This window comes from Hirundo rustica, chromosome 26 (assembly GCF_015227805.2).
Source record: "Hirundo rustica isolate bHirRus1 chromosome 26, bHirRus1.pri.v3, whole genome shotgun sequence".
In the NCBI taxonomy this organism is placed as follows: Eukaryota; Metazoa; Chordata; class Aves; order Passeriformes; family Hirundinidae; genus Hirundo; species Hirundo rustica.
Genome location: NC_053475.1, coordinates 1939136 through 1958863, shown reverse-complemented (window position 1 = coordinate 1958863; position 19728 = coordinate 1939136). Strand labels below are relative to the sequence as shown.

Below are 19728 nucleotides of genomic sequence, written 5' to 3'. Positions count from 1 at the left end.
TGCGGGGGTGGGGGGGAGAGCGGTGGGAGCCGGACGCGGGAGGTGGTGGTGGTGGTGGAGGGGAAGGTTCCCGGTACCGGGGCGATCCCGGCGTGCCGCGGGGAACCGGGCCGGTCCCCGCCGCCCGAGCGCGGGATGCGGCTGCCCCGGCGCCGCCGCACCGCGGCCGCCCCCGAGTCCCCCCGCTGACGGCGCCCGGGGCCGCGGGCGATGGTGAGGGCTGGGCGCCCGCCCGCCGCCGCCGCCCGCCGCCCGCCCGCCGTCCCCGGCCGGCCCCAGGGCCCCGCCGCCCCGTGAAGCGGCCGGAGCCGCGCCCGCCGCCCGCCGGGACGATGGTGCGCTGCGGGGCGGCCGCGCTGCTCGCCGCGCTCCTCGGCGTCTGCGTCTGGACCGACGAGACCGGGAAAGTTATCTCGGACCGCTTCGCCGTCTACTGGAACCGGAGCAATCCCAGGTGAGGCGGGGGGGTCGGCGGGGAGGGGAGAGGGGGCGGCCGGCCTCGGAGCCCGACTTCCATTCGGTGTTTCCTCCCGCACGCACGCCCGCCGAGCGCCCGCTGCCGCCCGGTGACAGCGGCCGCCGCCGCCCGTGGCGGGTCGGGTTCCCCTCCAGCCCCCGGTGGGCTCCGGTGAACGGGCTGGGCGGCCCCGGGGAGGCGGGGGGGGTGTTCCCCGGGGCTCCCTCCCCCGAAAGTTCCCGCGGGGCCCCGGTCGCGCCGTCCCCGGGGGCTGCGGCAGCGCCGGGAGCATCGCCGGGCGCCGGGCGCGATCCCGGGGGCGGCGGCGGCTGCGCCTCGGCCCCCCCGGCCCCTCCGCGCCCAACTTCGGGGAAGTTCAAGTTCCTCCCCCCGCCACCCCGGTGCCTCTCCCGGGATGAAGGTTCTGCGGGAAAAAAAAAACCAAAAAACAAATCACCCCGAAATCCGCCCAAAGATGCGGGTGCGGCTGTGGGGGGGGCGTCGGAAAGATCGGTTTTGGGGGGAAAATGGCAAAACGGGCCTGAGGGGGGCATGGGGCGTGCGGAGCTGGGGATGGCCGGCCCTGCTGCTCCCGGGTCATTCCCATCCTGGAAGCGCAGTCCCCACAGTTGGCTTCGTTTCCTGACTCCAGTTAGAATTTCGATTTTTCTGTTATGGTGTTTTTTTTTTCCCCACCAAGTGTTTTTCTCTTTGGGGGCAAGAGTTTCGTTTCTGTCGTAGTATTTCTTTGTTCGCGATTTTGAGGAACCGAAAACTGTTGGTGAGTTGGGAGCCGGAGGAATTCTGCTCTGGGAATGCTCAGGTGGTCGAGACCCTTCGGAACCCCCCACCCTCCCTGCTGGGGGCACCCTTTGGGGTCTGAACGCGCCCGTTCGTGAGAATCCTGTAAAAAAAAACAAACCAAAAACCGGTCAATCCAACCCCCGTTTCCCCCAAAATTCCTCAAAGTTCTCCCGAACCTGGCAGCGTTGTGAGCGGTGAGGGATGAGCTTGGTGGGTGCAGCCCCTGTGGCCCCCAGCTCTGGGCTGTCCCTTTTTCCGGCTCAGACTGGGGGTTCTTTGTCCCCCTCGCTCCCTGCGTGACGAGTGACCTCGTGGGGCACGGCGTGGCCTGGTCCTCGTCCCCAGGGCTGCGGTGCCTCCTCCAGCTCCGGCTCGCTCATCCCCTGCTGCCATCCATCAGGGGACCCTCGGTGCCACCGTCTCTCCCTGGATGTCACCGGCGCAGTTGGGTAAAGTTCCCGGCGGTGTTTCGGCGCCGGGACGCGCGCGGGGCCGAGGAGCCTCAGCGGCGCCCGGTGTCCGTCCAACCTCCGCGCGTCCCTTTTTGGGGGGACCCACCCAAGCCCCTCTGGCCGCCCCAAAACCGGGGCGAGCCCGTCCCTTTGTGCCTCGGTGGCGGTGCCTCGGCGGCGGTGCCTGCGCCACGGGCCGCCCGCGGTGCATATGGATTTTATTATCTCCCTCACATTTTTGTGGGGGATTGTAAGAGCCAGAGAATTATATATATATATATATATATATATATTTTTTTTTTTTTTTTTTTTTTTCCCCCCCCCCCCCAATTTTTTTCTTTATTTTTTTGCCCGTTGCAAAGTTTTTGGTTTCGGCTCCTGGTGCTCGGCCTCCCCCCCCACAAGCTCCCACACTTTGGGCCCTTTTCTTTTGTTCTCCCAAATACCGAACATTTGTGAGGGGCACCCCCGCCCCGGTCCAACTCCGGCATCCTGCAGATGAGGGCGGCTGGGGCGGTGGCTGGGGTTTGGCACCCAAGGGTTCCGATGGCTGGGATTTGGCGCCCAAAGGCTCTGACGTTTGGGATTTGGCACCCGAGGGTTCCTGGGGATGGGATTTGGCATCCAGGGGCTCTGACGGTGGTGCCAAGAGCCAAAAGCAGCCCCTTGGGGACGGGCGTCCCGGGACCCAGCACCGCTGATGGCGTCGGCTCCATCCCCTTCGCCCCCTCGTAGAAGCCGCCGATGATCCCTCCTCGGGAGAAAAAAAAAAAAAAATCCACGTCGGATCGTTATTCCGTATATATTTATATATTTTATACGTTTCTAAACCTGCCGTTGGCAGGGAAGGTATTTTCGAGGAGGGGGGAGAGGAAAATAAAATGGAGCGGAGGGAAGAGCGAGGGGCTGGGAGGGAAGAGCAGACAATGGCTGGTGGGTTCAGCAGGCACGTCCGCAGCGCCTGGCTCCGGGATGTGACCCAAATTTCCCCAATGTGGGAGCGCCCCGTGTCGCCAGCGCTCCCCGCCTGCGCCTTCGGCTCTCGGAATTCGAGGCAATTTATTAGGGGTTGCAAAGATTGAAATTGCCATTGAGTTTCCTGCTTATTCCCTTTTTGAACCCAGCGGTGGGTTTATTTTTTTTTTCCTCTGGAGTTACTACAAGACCGTCTCATTCTTAAAAATGAAGGGAAAAAAACGTATTTATGTGTTTTCTGATCCCTCGCTTTCGTTCTTTCCTCCCACCCCCCCTCCACCAACACCTCATTTAGTAAGGTGGAAATAGGAAGGGGTTTAAAAGAAAAAAAAAGAGGAAAAGACCCAAGGTTAAAATGTTTGAACCCACAGACCTTCTCTGCCGCTAAACATTTTTTCCTCAGGTTTATACAGCAATCTATATTTTATAAAAGACAGGAATAAATCTCATGGTCGATATGATTTGCCCAGATTAGAATAATTCCATATTTCATAATTGGGGCTAAATTAAAAATAAGTGGTACCTCGGGATGCTGCAATTTTCCTGTTCTGGGGAGAGATTTAACCACTCGCTGTGGATTTACAAGGTTTATTTTTATTTTTAAACGCTTCTGCGAGGATGCGCTGGGAAAACGTTCAGCTGGATGGAACTCCTGAGTTATCCAGGAGGAAAAAAAAAAAAAACCAAATGAAGGATGAGGAAGGTAGAATTATATAATAACGGGCAGTTTTGGTGCCGTGTGGAAGCGTGGATTTTCGCTCCGACGGTCGCTCTCCGGGTGCGGATCCGTGGCCGGGCCGGTCGCGGGTGGATCCATTGGTGGTGTCCTGGGTGATGGGATCTTGGGGCTCCTCCCTGGGCCCTGGCACCGCGGGCAGGGGTCTGGCACCACGGGCAGGGGTCCGGCACCGCGGGCAGGGGTCCGGCACCACGCCCGGGGCTCTTCCTGCCGTCGCTCCGCGTTTTCCGGCCGGTGGCGCGGGAGCCGCTCGCCCGCAGGATTCCAGAGGGGATTCGCCTCGGGAGCCAGCCAGGTCGATCCAGGTGTGCTGGAGTATCCAGCGTCACCAGCGGGTTGGGGTGTCCAGTTTTGGCCCCCATCGCCCCCCGCGCCACGGCGGGTTTGGGGTGGATGTCTCGGCGCGCGGCAAAAAAATCGGGGATTTGGGAGAACCTCCACGCTAAGGGGGAAAGTCTGTGGGAAGGAGTGACCTGTCCTCAGAAGGTCCCCAGTGCTGTGATCCCGAGCCGTGCTGGAAACCCCAGGGAGGCCAAGGAAGGACGGAGGGTTTGGGATTTGTCCCCGCTCTGCCGGGCGGGGAATCGTCGTTCCCGAATGCCGGTCGGCGTTCCTGCGGCAATCCCACGGTCACTGCCGCGTGCCTGGATCCACGGTGGGAATGTGCAAAGTGCTGGGGATTCTCCTCCCTCCGCTCACGGCACAGATCCCTGGCGCCGGGCGGGATCGTGCCCGTGGCCTGGTTTAACGCCGAGGTCACGGCGCTGCCTCCGAACGCTTCTTCTGCTGATTTCTGTATTATTTTTTCGGTGTGGTTTGTGAGCACAGCTGGGATTTCTGTTCTGCTCCTCTGCACTCCCCAATCCTGGGATCGGGAACCGGAGAAATGGTTTCTGGCAGGGGGATTTACGGAGGCAGGTGACGCTCGGGGCCGGCGGTGATGGCAGAGCAGGATGTTTGGGGGTCCTTTGGGGGGAAAGGTGCCTCCACCACGGGGGTGGTGATGTTGGGGTGAATGGGCCACGTCTTGGAGGGGATTTAGATCATGTTCGCAATTCCCCTTGGATTTTGTGCCCCTTTTTCCTGCATTTCCCATCTCCTGGAGCCGCAGCCCCGGCGCCTGCCGGTCGCTGGTGCTTTGTCCGGGAGCCTGGAGCGCGGTGGCCGTGGCCAGGAGGGCTGTGACCCACTGACCACCCGAGCCAGGGCCAGCTTGCCCTCCTGCGTCACGAGGGGCTGTGGCCAGGCCGCTGCTGGCTGCGTGTGCCACCTCTCCGTCACGGGTGCGAAGACGACGCCGCATCTGTTTTCTCCAGGGGAATTTGGTGCTGCAGAGGGGTGGCCGAGCGAGAGGGCTCAGCTGGGAGGATCCCACCCATGTGTCCGTGTTGGAGTGGGGCTGGATCCCAAAACCTCTGTGTGCTGGCTCTGGCTGGGACTTTTGGGGTCGCCCCCATTGCTGCGTGTCCCCAGTTCTCTCTGTGCCCCCTCTCTGCTCCCGTGGGCATCAGGCTGGGCCCCACATCAGCCTCTGAAAGAAACCTGCCCCGTTCCTCCCTTGGAGTGATTCTGCTGTGGATTTTAACCCTGGCACTCGGGTGTCACCCTCAGGCCCGGTCCCCTCTCGGGGTGCCAGAGCAGTGCTGGGCGTTCGGGGTGCGCCAGCGCTCCGCCTCGTCCTGTGCTGTTCCTGCTCTTTTAGTTTTCCTCCTTCTGCTCTCCCTTTGTGCCGAGATCACTCCCAGCCCTTCCCACCCCTCTTTTCCAGCCCGTTAAGCCGTGTTAGCAATTCCTCACCAGCCCAGGGCTGCGGCGAGCGGTTAATGGAGAGCAGACACCACCGGGCCGGCGTCGCTGACAGGATTCTCTCTCCGTGCCCGTCTCCGTCTCCGCCTGTCCCTTTCCAGGGACCGCAATTACATTCCCTGCTGGTCGCACATTTGGTACCCAAATGCCGGCCATGCGCCGCATCCTAATGCGGGGATGGGCTGGGGGCACGCGGAGCTGCCGGGGGGTCAGGCGGTCCCCAGGACCCCCCCTGGACCCCGGGATGTCCTGGTGTGGGGGGGGACACGCCGAGGGTGGGCAGTGGGAGCGGTGCAGGGGGTGAGAGGTGCCCTCGGGTACCTTGGGAAGCTTTGAAAGCGCTGCCGCGTGAAGAAAGGCGCGCGTGTTTATGCCCGTCTAAATGTATATATTTACAGACAAACATGTTTATGGCTATTATATAAATTGTATGTTTATTTACGCGTGTGGGTGTTTATTCACCCCCTCCACACACACACACACACAAATACACTTCACACACACAAATAATCCAATGCCAAACCGCACCCCCCCCCCCCGCCCTGTCCGGCAGTGCTGTGCCACCCCTGTGTGACATTCCCGTGGAATTCCTACCTGGATGTGCCTGGCTGTGGGTTTACCTGGCTGCAGGCACAGGGCTGTCCGGCTGTGTCCGTCCCGGTGCCGCATCAGGAGCCGGCTGGAGCCGTACCTGCCTGTGCCTGACAAGGTTCAGCTGCTGGGTTGGCTGGAAAATTGCAGCAATTGTTCCTTAAATAGCTCCTCGTTCCTGATGGTGACAATTTCGGTTCTTTTGTGTTAGATATTAATCATGATTTCTGAGGCCCCGTTTTGATCCGAGCTGGTTTTCCCCACTTGGGGCAGAGATCCTGCCCCGCTTCCTTGGATTTAATGGGATTTATGGAAGGAAGCAGCTCGGAGTGCTGTTACCTGCAGCCCCTAAGAGGTGTTTAAATTCCTTTTCCCCCTTTGCCGTGACCCGATGCTCATCCCGATGTCCGGCCGCTTCCCTCTGCTTGGAGATCCATCCCAAAACCAGGACCAGGCCCTGTTTGGCCTCTGCAGGTGCAGAGGGAAGCACCGTGCTCCACGGATCCAGGCTGGATCACGTCTTGGAATCAATGATCTTGGAGCTCTTTCCCAACCCCAGCGATTCCATGATTCTCCAGAGCTGGAGCAGTGTCGGGATGAGCCGGTGGCCACTTTGGCCTTTGCCAGATGAATTCCAGAGGCATTTTTGAAGCTCCCTCCCCAAACATTTAGGGGTGTCTGTGGGTCTGGACTCTGCCACCAGCCCCACCCTTCTGGATTTGGGCTGTTCCCAGCGGCTGGCCGGGAGCCGTGTCGGGGAAAGCGGCGCCCATGGGGCTCCTTGGGTGTGGGATGCACCAGGGCTGGTTTGATCCCGGCAGGAAAAGCGGGAAGGGACGATGCTGGGAGCAGGGCGGTGGGATGGAGCAGCGCTGGGCCGTGTCCCCTGGCTCGTTCCCGGGTGGTCACAGTGTTGTTATTTATTTATTTCTCCTCCCGCCATCCCCCTTGGCTTGTTGCTGCCGCTGTGCCTGGGCTGCTAAAGAGCTTCCCATTGTTCCGGAGCTAATTACCTCCTAATGAGGCTCCCGGCTCAAAAGCCGAGCTGAGGGGGGCTGTGGGGGGCTGTGAGGGGCTGTGCCGGGAGGGGGTGAGGGCAGGGCTGGGGTCACCGCCGGGGTCACCGCCGGGGTCACCGCCGGGGTCACCCGATGGCTTCGGCTGTGCTGCCCGACCGTGTGAACTGGGGTTGCTGGTGGGGAGCTGCCAGCCCGGAGCTTCGTCCTAACGGGCGGCTGGGAAGCGGATTTTGCCTAAATTGTCTTGTTGAGCCCCAAAGCCGTGGAGGAATCGAAGCCCTGTGGGTTTTGGCGAGGCGGGGCTGTGCCAGGAGCGTTCCCGGCGTTTCCCTTGGTGTGGCACCTCCCTGCCTGGGACAGGTGTCACCTTTAGGGCACAGCCTTCATTTTGGAAGGGACGTTCAAACCAGGGCTCCTCAGAGCTTATCCCATCCATGTGCTGGACAAATCCTGCTTCCCTCTTGACCTCATCCCGTCCTGACCTTATCCCATCCCTCGGCAAGAGACTGGGATGAGCCCTGATCCCGATGGGATTCTCCACTTTGGCTGGAGGGAGCCAGGCAGTGTCCAGGACTCCCTGCTGGGAACTTTGGGCTCATCCTTGATCCTGCTCTGCTCCTGAAATATCCCGCGTGTCCCTCGGGGCTGCGGCGGCTCCCCCACGTGCCGCAGATGTGATGGGGGAGAAGAGGATCCTTCTCCGGAGGGGTTGGGAAAGCCCCCACCTCTGCCCCGCTCCGATTGCAGCTGGGCTTTGTGCCCCTGCACAGGGTGGGGGGTCCTGAACTTTAGAGGAGGATGAGGCACTCAAAGCCACAACACTGGGGGAAAATATTCCAAGGGAGGAAAATTTACTCCCTGGGATAATAATGAAGGCAAGGGAACGAGTTCCCCTTCCATGTGCCCTCGATGAGGGGTGCCCAAGGCAGTGAGGAGCCCTTCCAAGGGGATGGAGGTGCTGGCAGCTTTGGGATCACCCCATCTGGCCCAGCTTGCCCGTGGATCCATCTCCATCTGCGGCACAAAGCCCGGGATCGATGGCGCTCGGCTCTGGCGAAGCCAATCAGCGCCCGAGATCCGCGCTCCCATTCCGAGCCCCGCTCGGATCTGTTCGACATTTTCCTTTGGGTCATTAATGAAGGGAGAAGGATGCGGAAACAGGGATTTAGACTATTTTTTTTTTTTAATTCCTCCCCTTTTAAATTTTTCTCCTCTTCCCGTGTTTGCTTCCCAAGGCCCAACGGAACAGCGAGCGATGCTGGGAGAGGAGCGGCCACGGGGCCGAGCCTTGTCCTGGTGGGGCTGTGCCGTGGTGGGATCCTTTGGGATACATCCCCGCGCTCCCTCAGCACAATTTTGGCAAAATCCCTCTCCCTGACCCCCCAGTTTTCTCCTTTCCTTGGTGTTTCCAGCTGCTTCGGCCTTGTTTTGTGGGATTTTCCCGTTTTCCCGACAGCAGTGACCTCCAGGCACACGCGTGTGTCCGTGCAAACGCCGGAGCTGCCCGTGCCGGGTCGGTTCCACTGGGCACCGTCCCGGTGCTGGACCCGGAGCTGCTGCTCCCTGTGGATGCCGGTACCGGTATTCCCAGTGCCAGTATTCCCAGTGCCAGTATTCCCAGTGCCAGTATTCCCAGCACCTCTATTCCCACCGCGCTGCCGAAGCATTCCCAGGATCCACAGTTTTACACCATCGCTCAATACCCTTTTTTTATTCGACTCCAGGAGTGGACTTTTTGTTTCAGCTCCTTCCCCACCAACCCCAAAATCCCACAGGAATCCAACTCTGGATTTCGGATCCTTTGTGCCAAACCCAAACCTCTCCCGGCTTTGATTCCCAGCGCCGCCGACTTGGGGAAAAAAAAGGGAATAAATGGCAATGGGGATTTTTAATCGCTGGGAATGGGGAAGCCCCATTTCATCCCCAGCTTCCCCCTCCTGCCACATCCCAATCGCCTCCTCCATTTATTTCCTTGGCGTTCGGCCGAATTTCCCTGGAAATATTTTGCTGTTTCCCCCGATGCAACCAAGTTTTGTCAGATTTTTCTTTTTCCCCCCCTGCAGAAGAGGAGGAATTATCCGTCTCGGTTTATTTTTCCTTGAACATTACACGGGAGCAAAACTCACCCATGTGCTGGGAAAGAGATAAAGTGTTTAGACAGCAAATACAAATATTCCAGAGCACTCAGCCCGGTTATAGCTATTCCTGCCAGGATTCTGGGTTCCGTGCCGTGTCTTCCAGGGGGGGCTTTATTTAGGCTGTCCTTTTTTTTATTATTATTTTATTTACCAAAACCCCTATTTATATTCGCAGTAAAATAAAATCAGCCTGACCCTGTAGAGAACTCGAAAAATCCCGATTCTTTCCTTTTCCAATCCTGTTTCCGCTGAGGAAAATAAAAAGCCCCTGAACCTCGTGCCCTGCACAAAATCCAACCGCGACGGGATTATTTCGGCGGCTGAGCTTCTCCGCGGGCGCTGGGACGGCGCCGGCTCCGTGTGTCCCCCCCCCGCTTAAAATCGGGATGCAGGGAAGCTCCTGCAGAAGTGGGGATGGAGCTGGGGCTCCCGGGGTCTTCCCGTGGGATTTTGGGGGCGTGGGCTCCCTTGTGCCGCGGGTTCCGACGGCGCGCGGAGCGCTCGGGAAGGGGTTCGTTATTTTGATTTTACTTTACTGTTCGATGATGGATGGGCTTCCGCTGCTCCTCGGGAGCATCCCAGTCTCCCGTCAATGTCCCAGCCCCGCTGGGGACCCCGCGGGTGTCGTTGTCACCCCGGTGCCGGGCGCTGGTGCCATCAGGAGCTGAGGAAGCTCTTTTCCCAGCCAGCTCGATAATCCCAATTATTATCTGGATTCTCGATCAGGGTTGCTTATTAAACTTGGCACCGCTGGCTTTGCCGTTCCGGCCGCCTGCCTCGGCAGAGGGATTTATCTCCTGCCGACGCGGGGAGGAAATTGAGTGGAAAAACGCGGGGCAGAGCCCCCCGGGACGGCGGGGAGGGGGCCGGGGGTACCCACGGCTTCCGAAGGGTCGGGAGATGCCGGCGGTGCCGGATCGCGGAGCGCTGCCGGGTTGGGCTGGTGGAGCTGCCTGGGCCGTGTCCGTGCGTCCGTTTCCGTCCCTCCATCCCCAGCCTGTGCTGGCGGAGCCGCCCTGTTCTGGGATGGGCGTTTTTGTTCCAAGGTTATTTCGGAATGATCGGCGCTTTTATACGTTACAACAGCCGTTATTTTCCCTTTTCCCCGAGATCTAAAGGACCTTTTGTCAGCCCCGCTCCCCCTTCACCTCAGGAATATCAGTTTTTTCCAAATCCGGGCCTTTCCGCTGGAATTCCCAGCTTCTCATCCCACAAACCTTCCTGGTTTGCTCACCGACCCCTTCTTCTCACATTGTTCCCACAAACTGTGTTTTATTTTTACCTGACGCTGCGCTGGAGCTGCCCGAGCCAGGGCCGATGTGCCGACCCTTCCAAAGGGGCTTTTCCCAAATTTCTTCCAATTCTCAGCACCGACCGAGCAGGGCATCCGGAGGAGCGGGGCGGGAGGTGGGAGAGATGCTACCGGGAAAAGGTGCTCCCCCCGAGCGTTCCCCTCCCTCCTGGTGTTTGGATGTTTCAATTTTCCCCTTGCTCTGCTCCGCTTTTTCCTGCCTTTCCACCATCTTTCTGCATTTTAAAAAAACCTGCACAAACCCTGTAACTGGAATTCCCTCTCTTTGTGTGTCCGGCTGCTCCCTCGCCCCTGGGTGAGCTCCTGCCATCCCCATTTCAGGGTGGGGGCTCTCTCCCGTCCCCCTCCCCACGCTGCTGCTGGGGGATTTGGGTGAGGACTGAGCCAGCTCCAAAATCCTTTATTTGGGAAATCACTGTCATCCTGAGCCCTGCAGGGTTCTCTCCTGCTCCAGGGCTTGGTGTCCATCTTGGGAGCGCTCCAGGCTCTCTCCTTGGCTTTTTCCAGATCCTTCATGCCGGGTGGCTGGGAGAACCCGCTGCCCTCTGGCTCTGGCTGAGGGGCTGGGGACGGAGCCGTGGCCCTGCCGGGCTGTGCCGCGCCTGTGAGCGTCCCGGTGATTGTCCCATTGTTGTGGAGCCGCGCTCGGATCCGGCGCTGGCACACGGGAATTCTGGCACCCGCCCCGGCTGTAAATGCTGGTCAAAATGGTGCTCCTGTGTGGTTTCCAGCAGAGAATCCAAGCCTGTCTGGAATAGAAATGGCTTCTGGCTCCAGGCTCCGTCCACATCTCCCTTGGATCGCCGTGGGGTCGCGGGGACTGGTTTGGCCGGAGCCGCGCGGGTGCCGAGTCCTGCGGAACACCGGGATCCGGCACCTGGCATCGCTCCGGACCCTTTGAGGTGGGATTTAAGGCTAAATTGGCAGAGTTGGAAGCAGGTTTGGGAACAGGGATCGCCTTTGCAGGGCGTGTGCTCTGCAGGCAGCATCCAGCAGCTCCGGCCTTCCTAACGCTCATTGCCGCCAGTGACCTCCAGCTCGGAGCAGCTCCCGGCTTTCCCTGCCCGCTCTCCCTGGCATTCCCAGCTTTCCCCTCTCCGTGATGGTTCTTGGGGTCGGTGGACCTCAGTTCCAGCCACCCAACAGCTGCCTCTCCCGGCTCATCCCACTGCTCTCTGCAGTTTTCCGTTGTTCCTTGGCTCTTCCCGACGGCGGGATGCGGCGCGCCGGCGGTGGGGGAATGTCCAGAGCTCAGTGTCGCAGCCGGGATCTGGACTCCAGGAAAATCTGGACTCCATTTCAAAGCTGATTCATGATAATCATAAATCACAATGTTGTCTTTAATGGTAGAAAGCTTTGGATCGGGAGCAGGGACTCTCATCCCGCAGGCTGGGGGTGATCCTGGATCCGGCTCCCAGCTCATTACACGGAGACAAATGACTTCTCCCTCCCCCAGCCTCAGTTTCTCCGTGGGTAAGGTGAGGATCGCTGCCAGGGCCTAAATTAGGGAATTAATGTTGGTGGAATGATTGAGGGATGGAGAAGGACATGGCTCTCACAGCGCCATGTCCTGCTGCACAGCGCGTCCGCCCTCTCCGGGGCTTGGATGCGGGAATTTCAGCCGGGAGCAGGGATTGGGGTGTCCGCAGTGAAGTCCCTTGTTCTGTCCGCAGAGCCCAGGGCTCCATGAGAAGGGACTGGAGCCCCCCAGCTCCTTCCACGCTGGTTTGGGATCTGTGTGGGGACACGGTGGCTCGGATCCGTGGCTGATTCCGGCGTGCATCCCGCATCCAGGTGGTTTGGCAGCGCTAGAGCCCAATTCATTCCGGCCTCTTCCCGGCGTGTCCCTCGCTGCCCCAAAATCCTGATGTCACCGAGACCCCATTCCTATGGGAGGGGAATCCAGCTGGGCGGATTTTTTTTGTGACTTCTTTATATTTTTCCTTAAACCTTGTAATTTTTATTCCGCCTTATAAATCACTTCCTTGCTCCGGGTGGAGGGAGGATTTATGGGCGCAGGTGGGAGGAACGCGGCTCCCGGGACTGACCCGCTGGAATGGTTTTGTGGTGATGGTCACAGCAGCAATTCCAGCCAGGGGAGAGGGCTCCAGCTGGGAATTCTGCCTGGGGATGAGATGGGAGAAGGGATGGACCCATCTATGGTGGCCTGAGGTTGGCAGATCTCTGGTGCCGCTCGGTGCTGGAAAGTGGCACCAACAGGTTGGGCCCCAAACCATTATCTGCTGGGGGACAACCGAAAACAAAGGAGTTCCAAAGCCTTTTCCAAGTCCCCCAAAGGCTTGTTTAAATCCTGGGAAGGGCTTGCTTTCCCACTGCAGCCGTCAGCGTCACGCTGGGGCCATGGGAATGTCGGTATGACGGTGACCCCGGGGTGAGGGATGTCGGGGTGCGTGGTGAGGGTGGGGGATGCTCAGCCCTGGGGACACCCAGCCGGGGCTCTCCCCGCTCCCTGGGGGCCAGGCTGCCTCCGGGGGGGGATTTTCCCTGCGCCAGCGCTGCCCGCAGCAGCACAAACGAACCAAGTAATTGGCAACATGGAAATATTTTGTGCTCATTAAGCAGAGGGAAGCGGAGGGTGAGGAAGAGGCGGGTGAGGGGTGCGGGTTCTCCGGCGCTGTCCTTCGGGGCCGTGTTCTCCGGCGGCATTTCCGTGACCCGGGGCAGGGAGCGGGGAGTGGGAGCACTCTGGGATGGGGGGAAGGAGGTGAAGGAGCCACAGATCCCGACACGGCCCAGCCCGGAGCTCCTTGTGCTGGGGACAAGGACAAACCGGGGGAGCAGGGCGATCCTGCCTGCTGTACGGGGACATTTTTGGGGGGACACCCCCGTTTCTCCCAAATCCCCTCAATCCCACGGATTAAAACTTGAAACATCCCATCTCGGCAGCTGCCTTGGAGCTCCCCAGCCCCGATTCCCAGCAGCCACACCAAGGGCAGCCCCGGGGGGCTCCACATTCCCTCCACTCCCGGCAGTGGGAGCAGGGGGTGATCCCTGAGGGTCCTGTCCCTGTTCAGGGGGTCCTGGAGGGGTCCCCCCGCCACCCTCAGCCCCGGAGCCCCGGCGCTGTCCCCAGCACGACGTGGGGAGCCCAGCGGTGCCGCAGGCGGGGGAAGCTTTATGGCTGTAGTTAAAGTGACTTTATGATATTGTATCTGAACAATTGCCGGCTATTATCCGGATCGATGCCGCGGGATTGAGACGCCGGCTGATAACCCAGGCAGGGCTCTAATCGCTTTTAAACCACGCGGGGTTGGTGGGGCTTTCCATAAAACCCTTCGGTGGTTTCTGTTTTAGCTCCCTGCCCCTGGGTCCGGTGGGTTTTTTCCCCCGGGACGTCCCTTTGTGGATGCGGGTCCTGGTTTGTCGCTCTCCACCCTGCCCCGGGTGGGGATCGGGGTGCTGGGACCTGGCTCGGGATGCTGGAATCCAGCGTTCCCGGGCTCCAGGGTGCCCAGCACTGCTGGGTCCTGCCCTGCTGAGGAGCCAGGGGCAGATTTTGGGATCCTGTTCCCACCTTTTCCTGGCTCGCAGCGACCTTGGGCGAGTCACGTCACCTCCTTCCTCGCGCTTCGCTTCCCGCAGCTGTGAAACGAGGACAGCGATACCTTTCCCACCTCGCAGAGGGGTTGGGAGGCTTAATTAGTTAATGTTCGTGAAGTGCTTTGAGGATTAATTAATATTGTGACTCTAATTTTTTCCGATGGTTGAAACGCCACTTAAATATCTCCGCGCCGGTTCCTTCCTCCCTGACCCTATAAAGCAAATCCACCCAGGAACGTCACTGGTCTCTGCAGGAGCCCTGTGGCCCTGTCCCTGCCAGGTGTCACCGCCCCAGTGCTGAACTGGGAGGTGCTGGTGCAGGGCCACTGGTGCAGGGGTGTCCCAGAGCGTGGGGTGCAGCTCTGCAGCCTGGGCCTGATCCTCCTTGGCCGGGCTTTTCCTGCTGGGAGCCGTTCCTCTGATGGGATTAAGCCATTGTCACCTCCCTGTGACGCTGCCCAGCCCTTCCCATCCCTGCCCAGCCCTTCCCATCCCTTCCCATCCCTCCCCATCCCTGCCCAGCCCTTCCCATCCCTTCCCATCCCTGCCCATCCCTGCCCATCCCTGCCCATCCCTCCCCATCCCTGCTCATCCCTGCTCGGGCACGTCTGGCTACCCTGACCTGCTCCGAGGCTTCCGTGGGAACCCACCCCAAGCAAATCCCACATCCTGTGTCCGATCCCATCTGGCATTTTGGGGCTGCTGGGCTGGGAGGGGCCTGGCTGGGGGTGGCCATTCCCTGGTGGGCTGGGGACACTGCTGGGCATGATCCAAAGCTCTGGGCAGCCCTTGGTGGCACAGTCCCGTCTTTCCCAGTGGAAAGGAGCCGTTGGGGTCACACCTGGCTGGGACACGGCTGGCAGGCGCGGGAGGATGGTTCCAGTGTCCCCGTTCCCGTGTGGGGACATCACCGGGGTCACTGATGGGCAGCTTTGGTTTCCTCCGAGGCAATTTCTCAGCAGTGGCTGCGTGTGAGCACAGAGGGGACAGGGACAGCGGAGGGTCCCCGCGGTGGCAGTGCCATCCCCCAGCCCCTCGGGATGTGAATCCTGGGATTGGCTCCGCTCCAGGGCTGGGACGGTCTGGGTCAGCACCGGTGGGAGGTTTCCTGCTGGGAGCAGCCCAGGGAGGAGCTGAGTGTGTGTCCCAGCTCTGGGTGACCCGAGAGATCCCAGCCTCTGGCTCTGGCACAAACCAGGGGTGTTGGAGATGTGGGAATTCCAAGAGGGGCTGGTGAAGGGAGCAGGCACGAGGATGATCCCAGGTGGGACATGATGGAGCCCCGGGGCTGGAGAATCAGGGACTGCAGGAGAATTCCCAGTTGTGGAGCGCTGGAGGGAACTGAGACCCACCATGGAGGGAGGAAGAGGAGGAGGGAGGTCCGGAGGGAGCCACAATCCTCTTCCCTGGAGCTGCTGGGTGGAGCTGGAGGAGAAGGAGCGTCTGGGCTGGGAGGGGATGAGCCGGGAGGGTCCAGCCCTGGTTGGTGGCTCCTGGCCCTGTCCCTGGTCAATGGTTCCTGTCCCTGGCTGTCACCAAGCTCTGCTGGTGGGAGGAGAGGCACACGCAGGGCTTTGGGACAGGACGCACCCACATCAGCGTCCCCATGCCCGGACCCTGCTCCGTGCCGTTAATGACATCCCGGCAATTAAACTGGAACTAATGCAACGGTAAAAATAACGCGCTGTCCTTCTGCAGCACTGCATCCCACAAGCTCAGAGGTGTTTAAAAACCCATTTAACGCCGGATCCTGGGCGTGGGGTGCCCGGGGTAGCACCGGGATCGGCATGGCCACCACTGGCTTTTCCAGCCTTGATCCATTCCTGGCTTTCTGCAAGGTGTGAACACCCCCAGCTCCCTCCAGTGCAGAGACTGGTTTACCAACTGCCACGTTTTAAATAATCTAAATTACATGAATATTTTATTTTTCTTCTTTCTAGAGTTGTGGAATTCCCAAGGGTTGGTTTTTCAGGCTTTTCTCAGTAATGGAGGAGCAGGAACGCATTCTTTTAATGGTAATTGAGATTCTTGCATCATTGCAGGACTTGAGAGCTGGATGGGCTTTAAATAACGGGAGAGGGGGGGAATTGGGGTTTTTTGGAGGTTTTTAGGTGCTTTTCCTCACTCTTGTGACAGGGCCAGAGAGCTGCGTCCCCGTCCCACTGCCCTGGGAACCCTCCCCAAAGCAGGAGATGACTTGTGGCGGTGACAGGGACCTGTGGGTGTGGTGTCCTTCGGGAGACCTCTCGGGGTGACCTGCGTCACACACCCCGTTGTTGGAGCCGCCTCTCAGCCTTTCCCCAACCCGTGTGCACCCAGGTATCGGAGCTGGCTCCTCCCATGCTGAGATTTGGGGTTTTTTTTACGGCTTTGTTGCCTTCTGACCGCCGTGGCGAGTGCCCAGTCCGGAGCACAGCCATCCTGGTGAGCACCCATCGCTGTTCTGCTGCAGGGGTGCTCGTGGAGCCTGGGAGGGGTGGCTGTCCCCCCTCCTTACCTGTGCACGAGAGCAGGGTGGTTTTGGAAGGCCGTGAGCAGGATGAGGACGAGCGGGGCTCATCCTGTCACCGTGCCACACGCCAGGAGCACCGTGGCAGAGCTGGCATTGCCACCCCTGTCCCCTCCCGAGCTCCGCTGCCCGTGCCACGCCGGGGTGGATCCCGGCCACGTCGGCACCGCTCCGCGCTGCCCGGGGCTGCTCCCCGCCGAGGCCCTGTGGGGCGGCGCGAGGGGCTGCCGAGAGCCTTCGGGATGGGGGGAAGCGGTTTCCGGCTGCCGGGGGAAACATCTGGATCCAATTCCCGCTCCACGTGCGGCCGGCCGGGCTGGACCCACTCCCGCTGCACGGCGTGACAGGAGTGGCTTCGCTGCAGAGGGACACGGAGGGTCCCTGCCCGGGGCTTGGGGTGCCAAGTCCCCTTCCCCAGTGGGAGCCCCAGCACGGTGTCCAAATCCCAGTGGGAGCTCCACCACTGCATCCCCATCCCTCTGGGAGTTCTGCTACATCCCCATCCCAGCAGGAACCCCAGCACTGCGCCCTGATCCTACTGGGAGCTTGGCCACTGCATCCCTATCCCACTGGGAGCCCCCAGCACAGCATCCTCATCCCACTGGGAGCCCAACCACTGCACCCTGATCCCACTGGGAGCCCCCAGCACTGCACCCTGATCCTACTGAGAGCCCCCAGCACAGCATCCTCATCCCACTGGGAGCCCAACCACTGCACCCTGATCCCACTGGGAGCCCCAGCACTGCACCCTGATCCCACTGGGAGCCCCAGCACTGCACCCTGATCCTACTGGGAGCCCCAGCATTGCCCCCTGATCCTACTGGGAGCCCCAGCATTGCCCCCTGATTCTACTGGGAGCCCCCAGCACAGCATCTTCATCCCACTGGGAGCCCCAGCGCCACATCCTAATCCTACTGGGAGCCCCAACATTGCCTCCTGATCTTACTGGGAGCCCCGGCCACTGCACCCTGATCCCACTGGGAGCCCTGCCATTGCATCCCCCCATCCCATCAGGTGCCCCAGCCCCTGCGTCCCCCTCCCCGTGGCACCCCTGCCATCCTGCCCTGGAGCTCCCCTCGTCCCGGTGCCATCCCTCGGGGCTGCCGGTGCCCGTCCCCAGCGCGCTGCCGCCCCGGGCGGGGGGAGCCGCTGCCCGCCCGTGCCTTTTGTCAGCCTGGGAGAAGTTGACCTTGAAGCGCGCTGGCAGAGCCCTGCAGCTTAATCGTGTTAGAGGTGTCTGACTGCGGCTCGCGCGGCTCTACCTGAGCGGCATCAGCAAGGGGGACGCGGCGGGCTCGCCGCCCCGGCTCAATAATTGATGCGTTTTTCTCAGCTCCCCCTTCCGTGAAAGGAAACCCAAGTGCTGGGTGGATGGCAGGGATGGGAGGATGGCAGGGATGGGAGGATGGCAGGGATGGGAGGATGGCAGGGATGGGAGGGTGGCAGGGATGGGAGGGTGGCAGGGATGGGAAGGTGGCAGGGATGGGAGGGTGGTAGGGCTGGGAGGATGGCAGGGATGGGAAGGTGGCAGGGATGGGAGGGTGGCAGGGATGGGAGGATGGCAGGGATGGGAGGATGGCAGGACCAAGAGGATGGCAGTATTGGGATGGAGGATGGAGGATTGGAGTATGACAGGAACAGGGGGATGGCAGTGCTGGGAGGATGGCAGGAATGGGAGAGTGGCGGGATTGGGAGGATGGCAGGAATAGCAGGATGGCAGGCCTGGGAGGATGGCAGGACTGGGAGGATGGCAATGCTGGAAGCACGGCGGGGATAGGGGAGGGTGGCAGGGCCAGGGTGATGGCAGTGGCAGTGACATGGGGTGGCAGTGGCAGTGACATGGGGTGGCAGTGGCAGTGAGGGGCTGGGCTCCCTGTGGATGCTCCGGGATGCCATCCCGGGATCACCCCCGCTGTGGATGGGGATGTGCCGGGGGTGCTCTGTGGTCGTGGAGGTGGGAGCAGCCCCTTGGGTTCCTGCTCTGCCCATGGAATACCCTACACACCACATTTGCACCCACTTTTTCGGGAATCTGCAGAACCCCTCAAACCCTGCACTCCCGTGGAAGCACCGAGCAGCCTCACACCGGGCATCTCCCTTTTCCGGGGAGCACCTCCCACCCCAGATCCCCTTTAGTGCCCCCACCAGAGCCCCCTGGGCCTCCCCTGCTCCCACCTGGATCCCCGTCACCCTCAGTGACCCTGGACCCCGTGCTGGGGACGCCGGGCCCGGGTGTCCCCTGGCTCAGCCCCGTCACGCCGGGCAGGGTTGTTTTGCCTCCACACAACCCTTCCTCCCCTGCCTCCCCCCTTTTTCCCCCTTCTCCCCTCTTAGCCAAGCGCGCAGGGAAGGGGAGAGATTTTAACCTTCTGCCTGGAACCAATTAAAAAGGTCTTTCCACAGAGACGAAAGTGCTCGTGCACCTTTGTGTGCTGCGAGCGGGGGGAAGAAAGCAGAGGCGGCCTTTGAAGGGGGGATGAGGTCCCTCCGCTGGGACCCCTCCGGGCTTTCAAAGCCTGCGTTATTTCTTTATTTTTAAATAGCCAAATTAAAGTGCCTCCCGCTTCCTTCCCCTCCCCGTTTGCGCGGCAGCACGTGGCCCCCGCCGGCTGCCAGGGGGATGGATGTGGGCACGGCTGGTCCCGTTCTGGGCAGCAGGAGGGGTCAGGGCATAGCCCCGAACCCGGCTGGGACCCCCCTGCGCTGGGGCAGAGCATCCCTCCTTCGTGCTGGCGTGGCAGAGGCGCTGGCAGGGTGGTGGTGAGGGGGCTCCGGCTGAGCCGGGGGGGCACAGTGGACCCCCGGCCTGGGCAGGCCCCCTGCTCTCCTCAGGGCAGACCCTCACTCACCCAGGGCAGCCCCCCACACACCCAGGGCAGCCCCTCACTCACCCAGTGCAGACCCCACTCACCCAGGGCAGCCCCTCACTGACCCAGGGCAGCCCCCCACACACCCAGGGCAGCCCCTCACTCACCCAGTGCAGACCCTCACTCACCCAGGGCAGCCCCCCACTCACCCAGGGCAGCCCCCTCTCACCCAGGGCAGCCCCCCACTCACCCAGCACAGCCCCTCACTCACCCAGTGCAGACCCTCACTCACCCAGGGCAGCCCCCCACTCACCCAGGGCAGCCCCCCACTCACCCAGGGCAGCCCCTCACTCACCCAGGGCAGCCCCTCACTCACCCAGGGCAGCCCCCCCACACACCCAGGGCAGCCCCTCACTCACCCAGGGCACACCCTCACTCACCCAGTGCAGCCCCACACTCACCCAGGGCAGCCCCCCACACACCCAGTGCAGACCCCCACTCACCCAGGGCAGCCCCTCACACACCCATGGCAGCCCCCCACACACCCAGTGCAGACCC

At 61.1% G+C, this 19728-nt stretch overlaps 1 protein-coding gene across 1 annotated transcript in view; it reads left to right on the top strand.

Annotated features, from left to right (window-relative positions):
- Positions 1–289: 289 nt before the first annotated feature.
- EFNA2 (ephrin A2) overlaps positions 290–19728 on the top strand; it is a 40372-nt gene continuing 20933 nt past the window's right edge. Inside the window, exon 1 of the mRNA XM_040086539.1 lies at positions 290–454. Within this exon, the coding sequence (XP_039942473.1) occupies positions 333–454 (122 nt within the window). The 5' untranslated portion in view covers positions 290–332. The remainder of the gene's footprint in view (positions 455–19728) is intronic.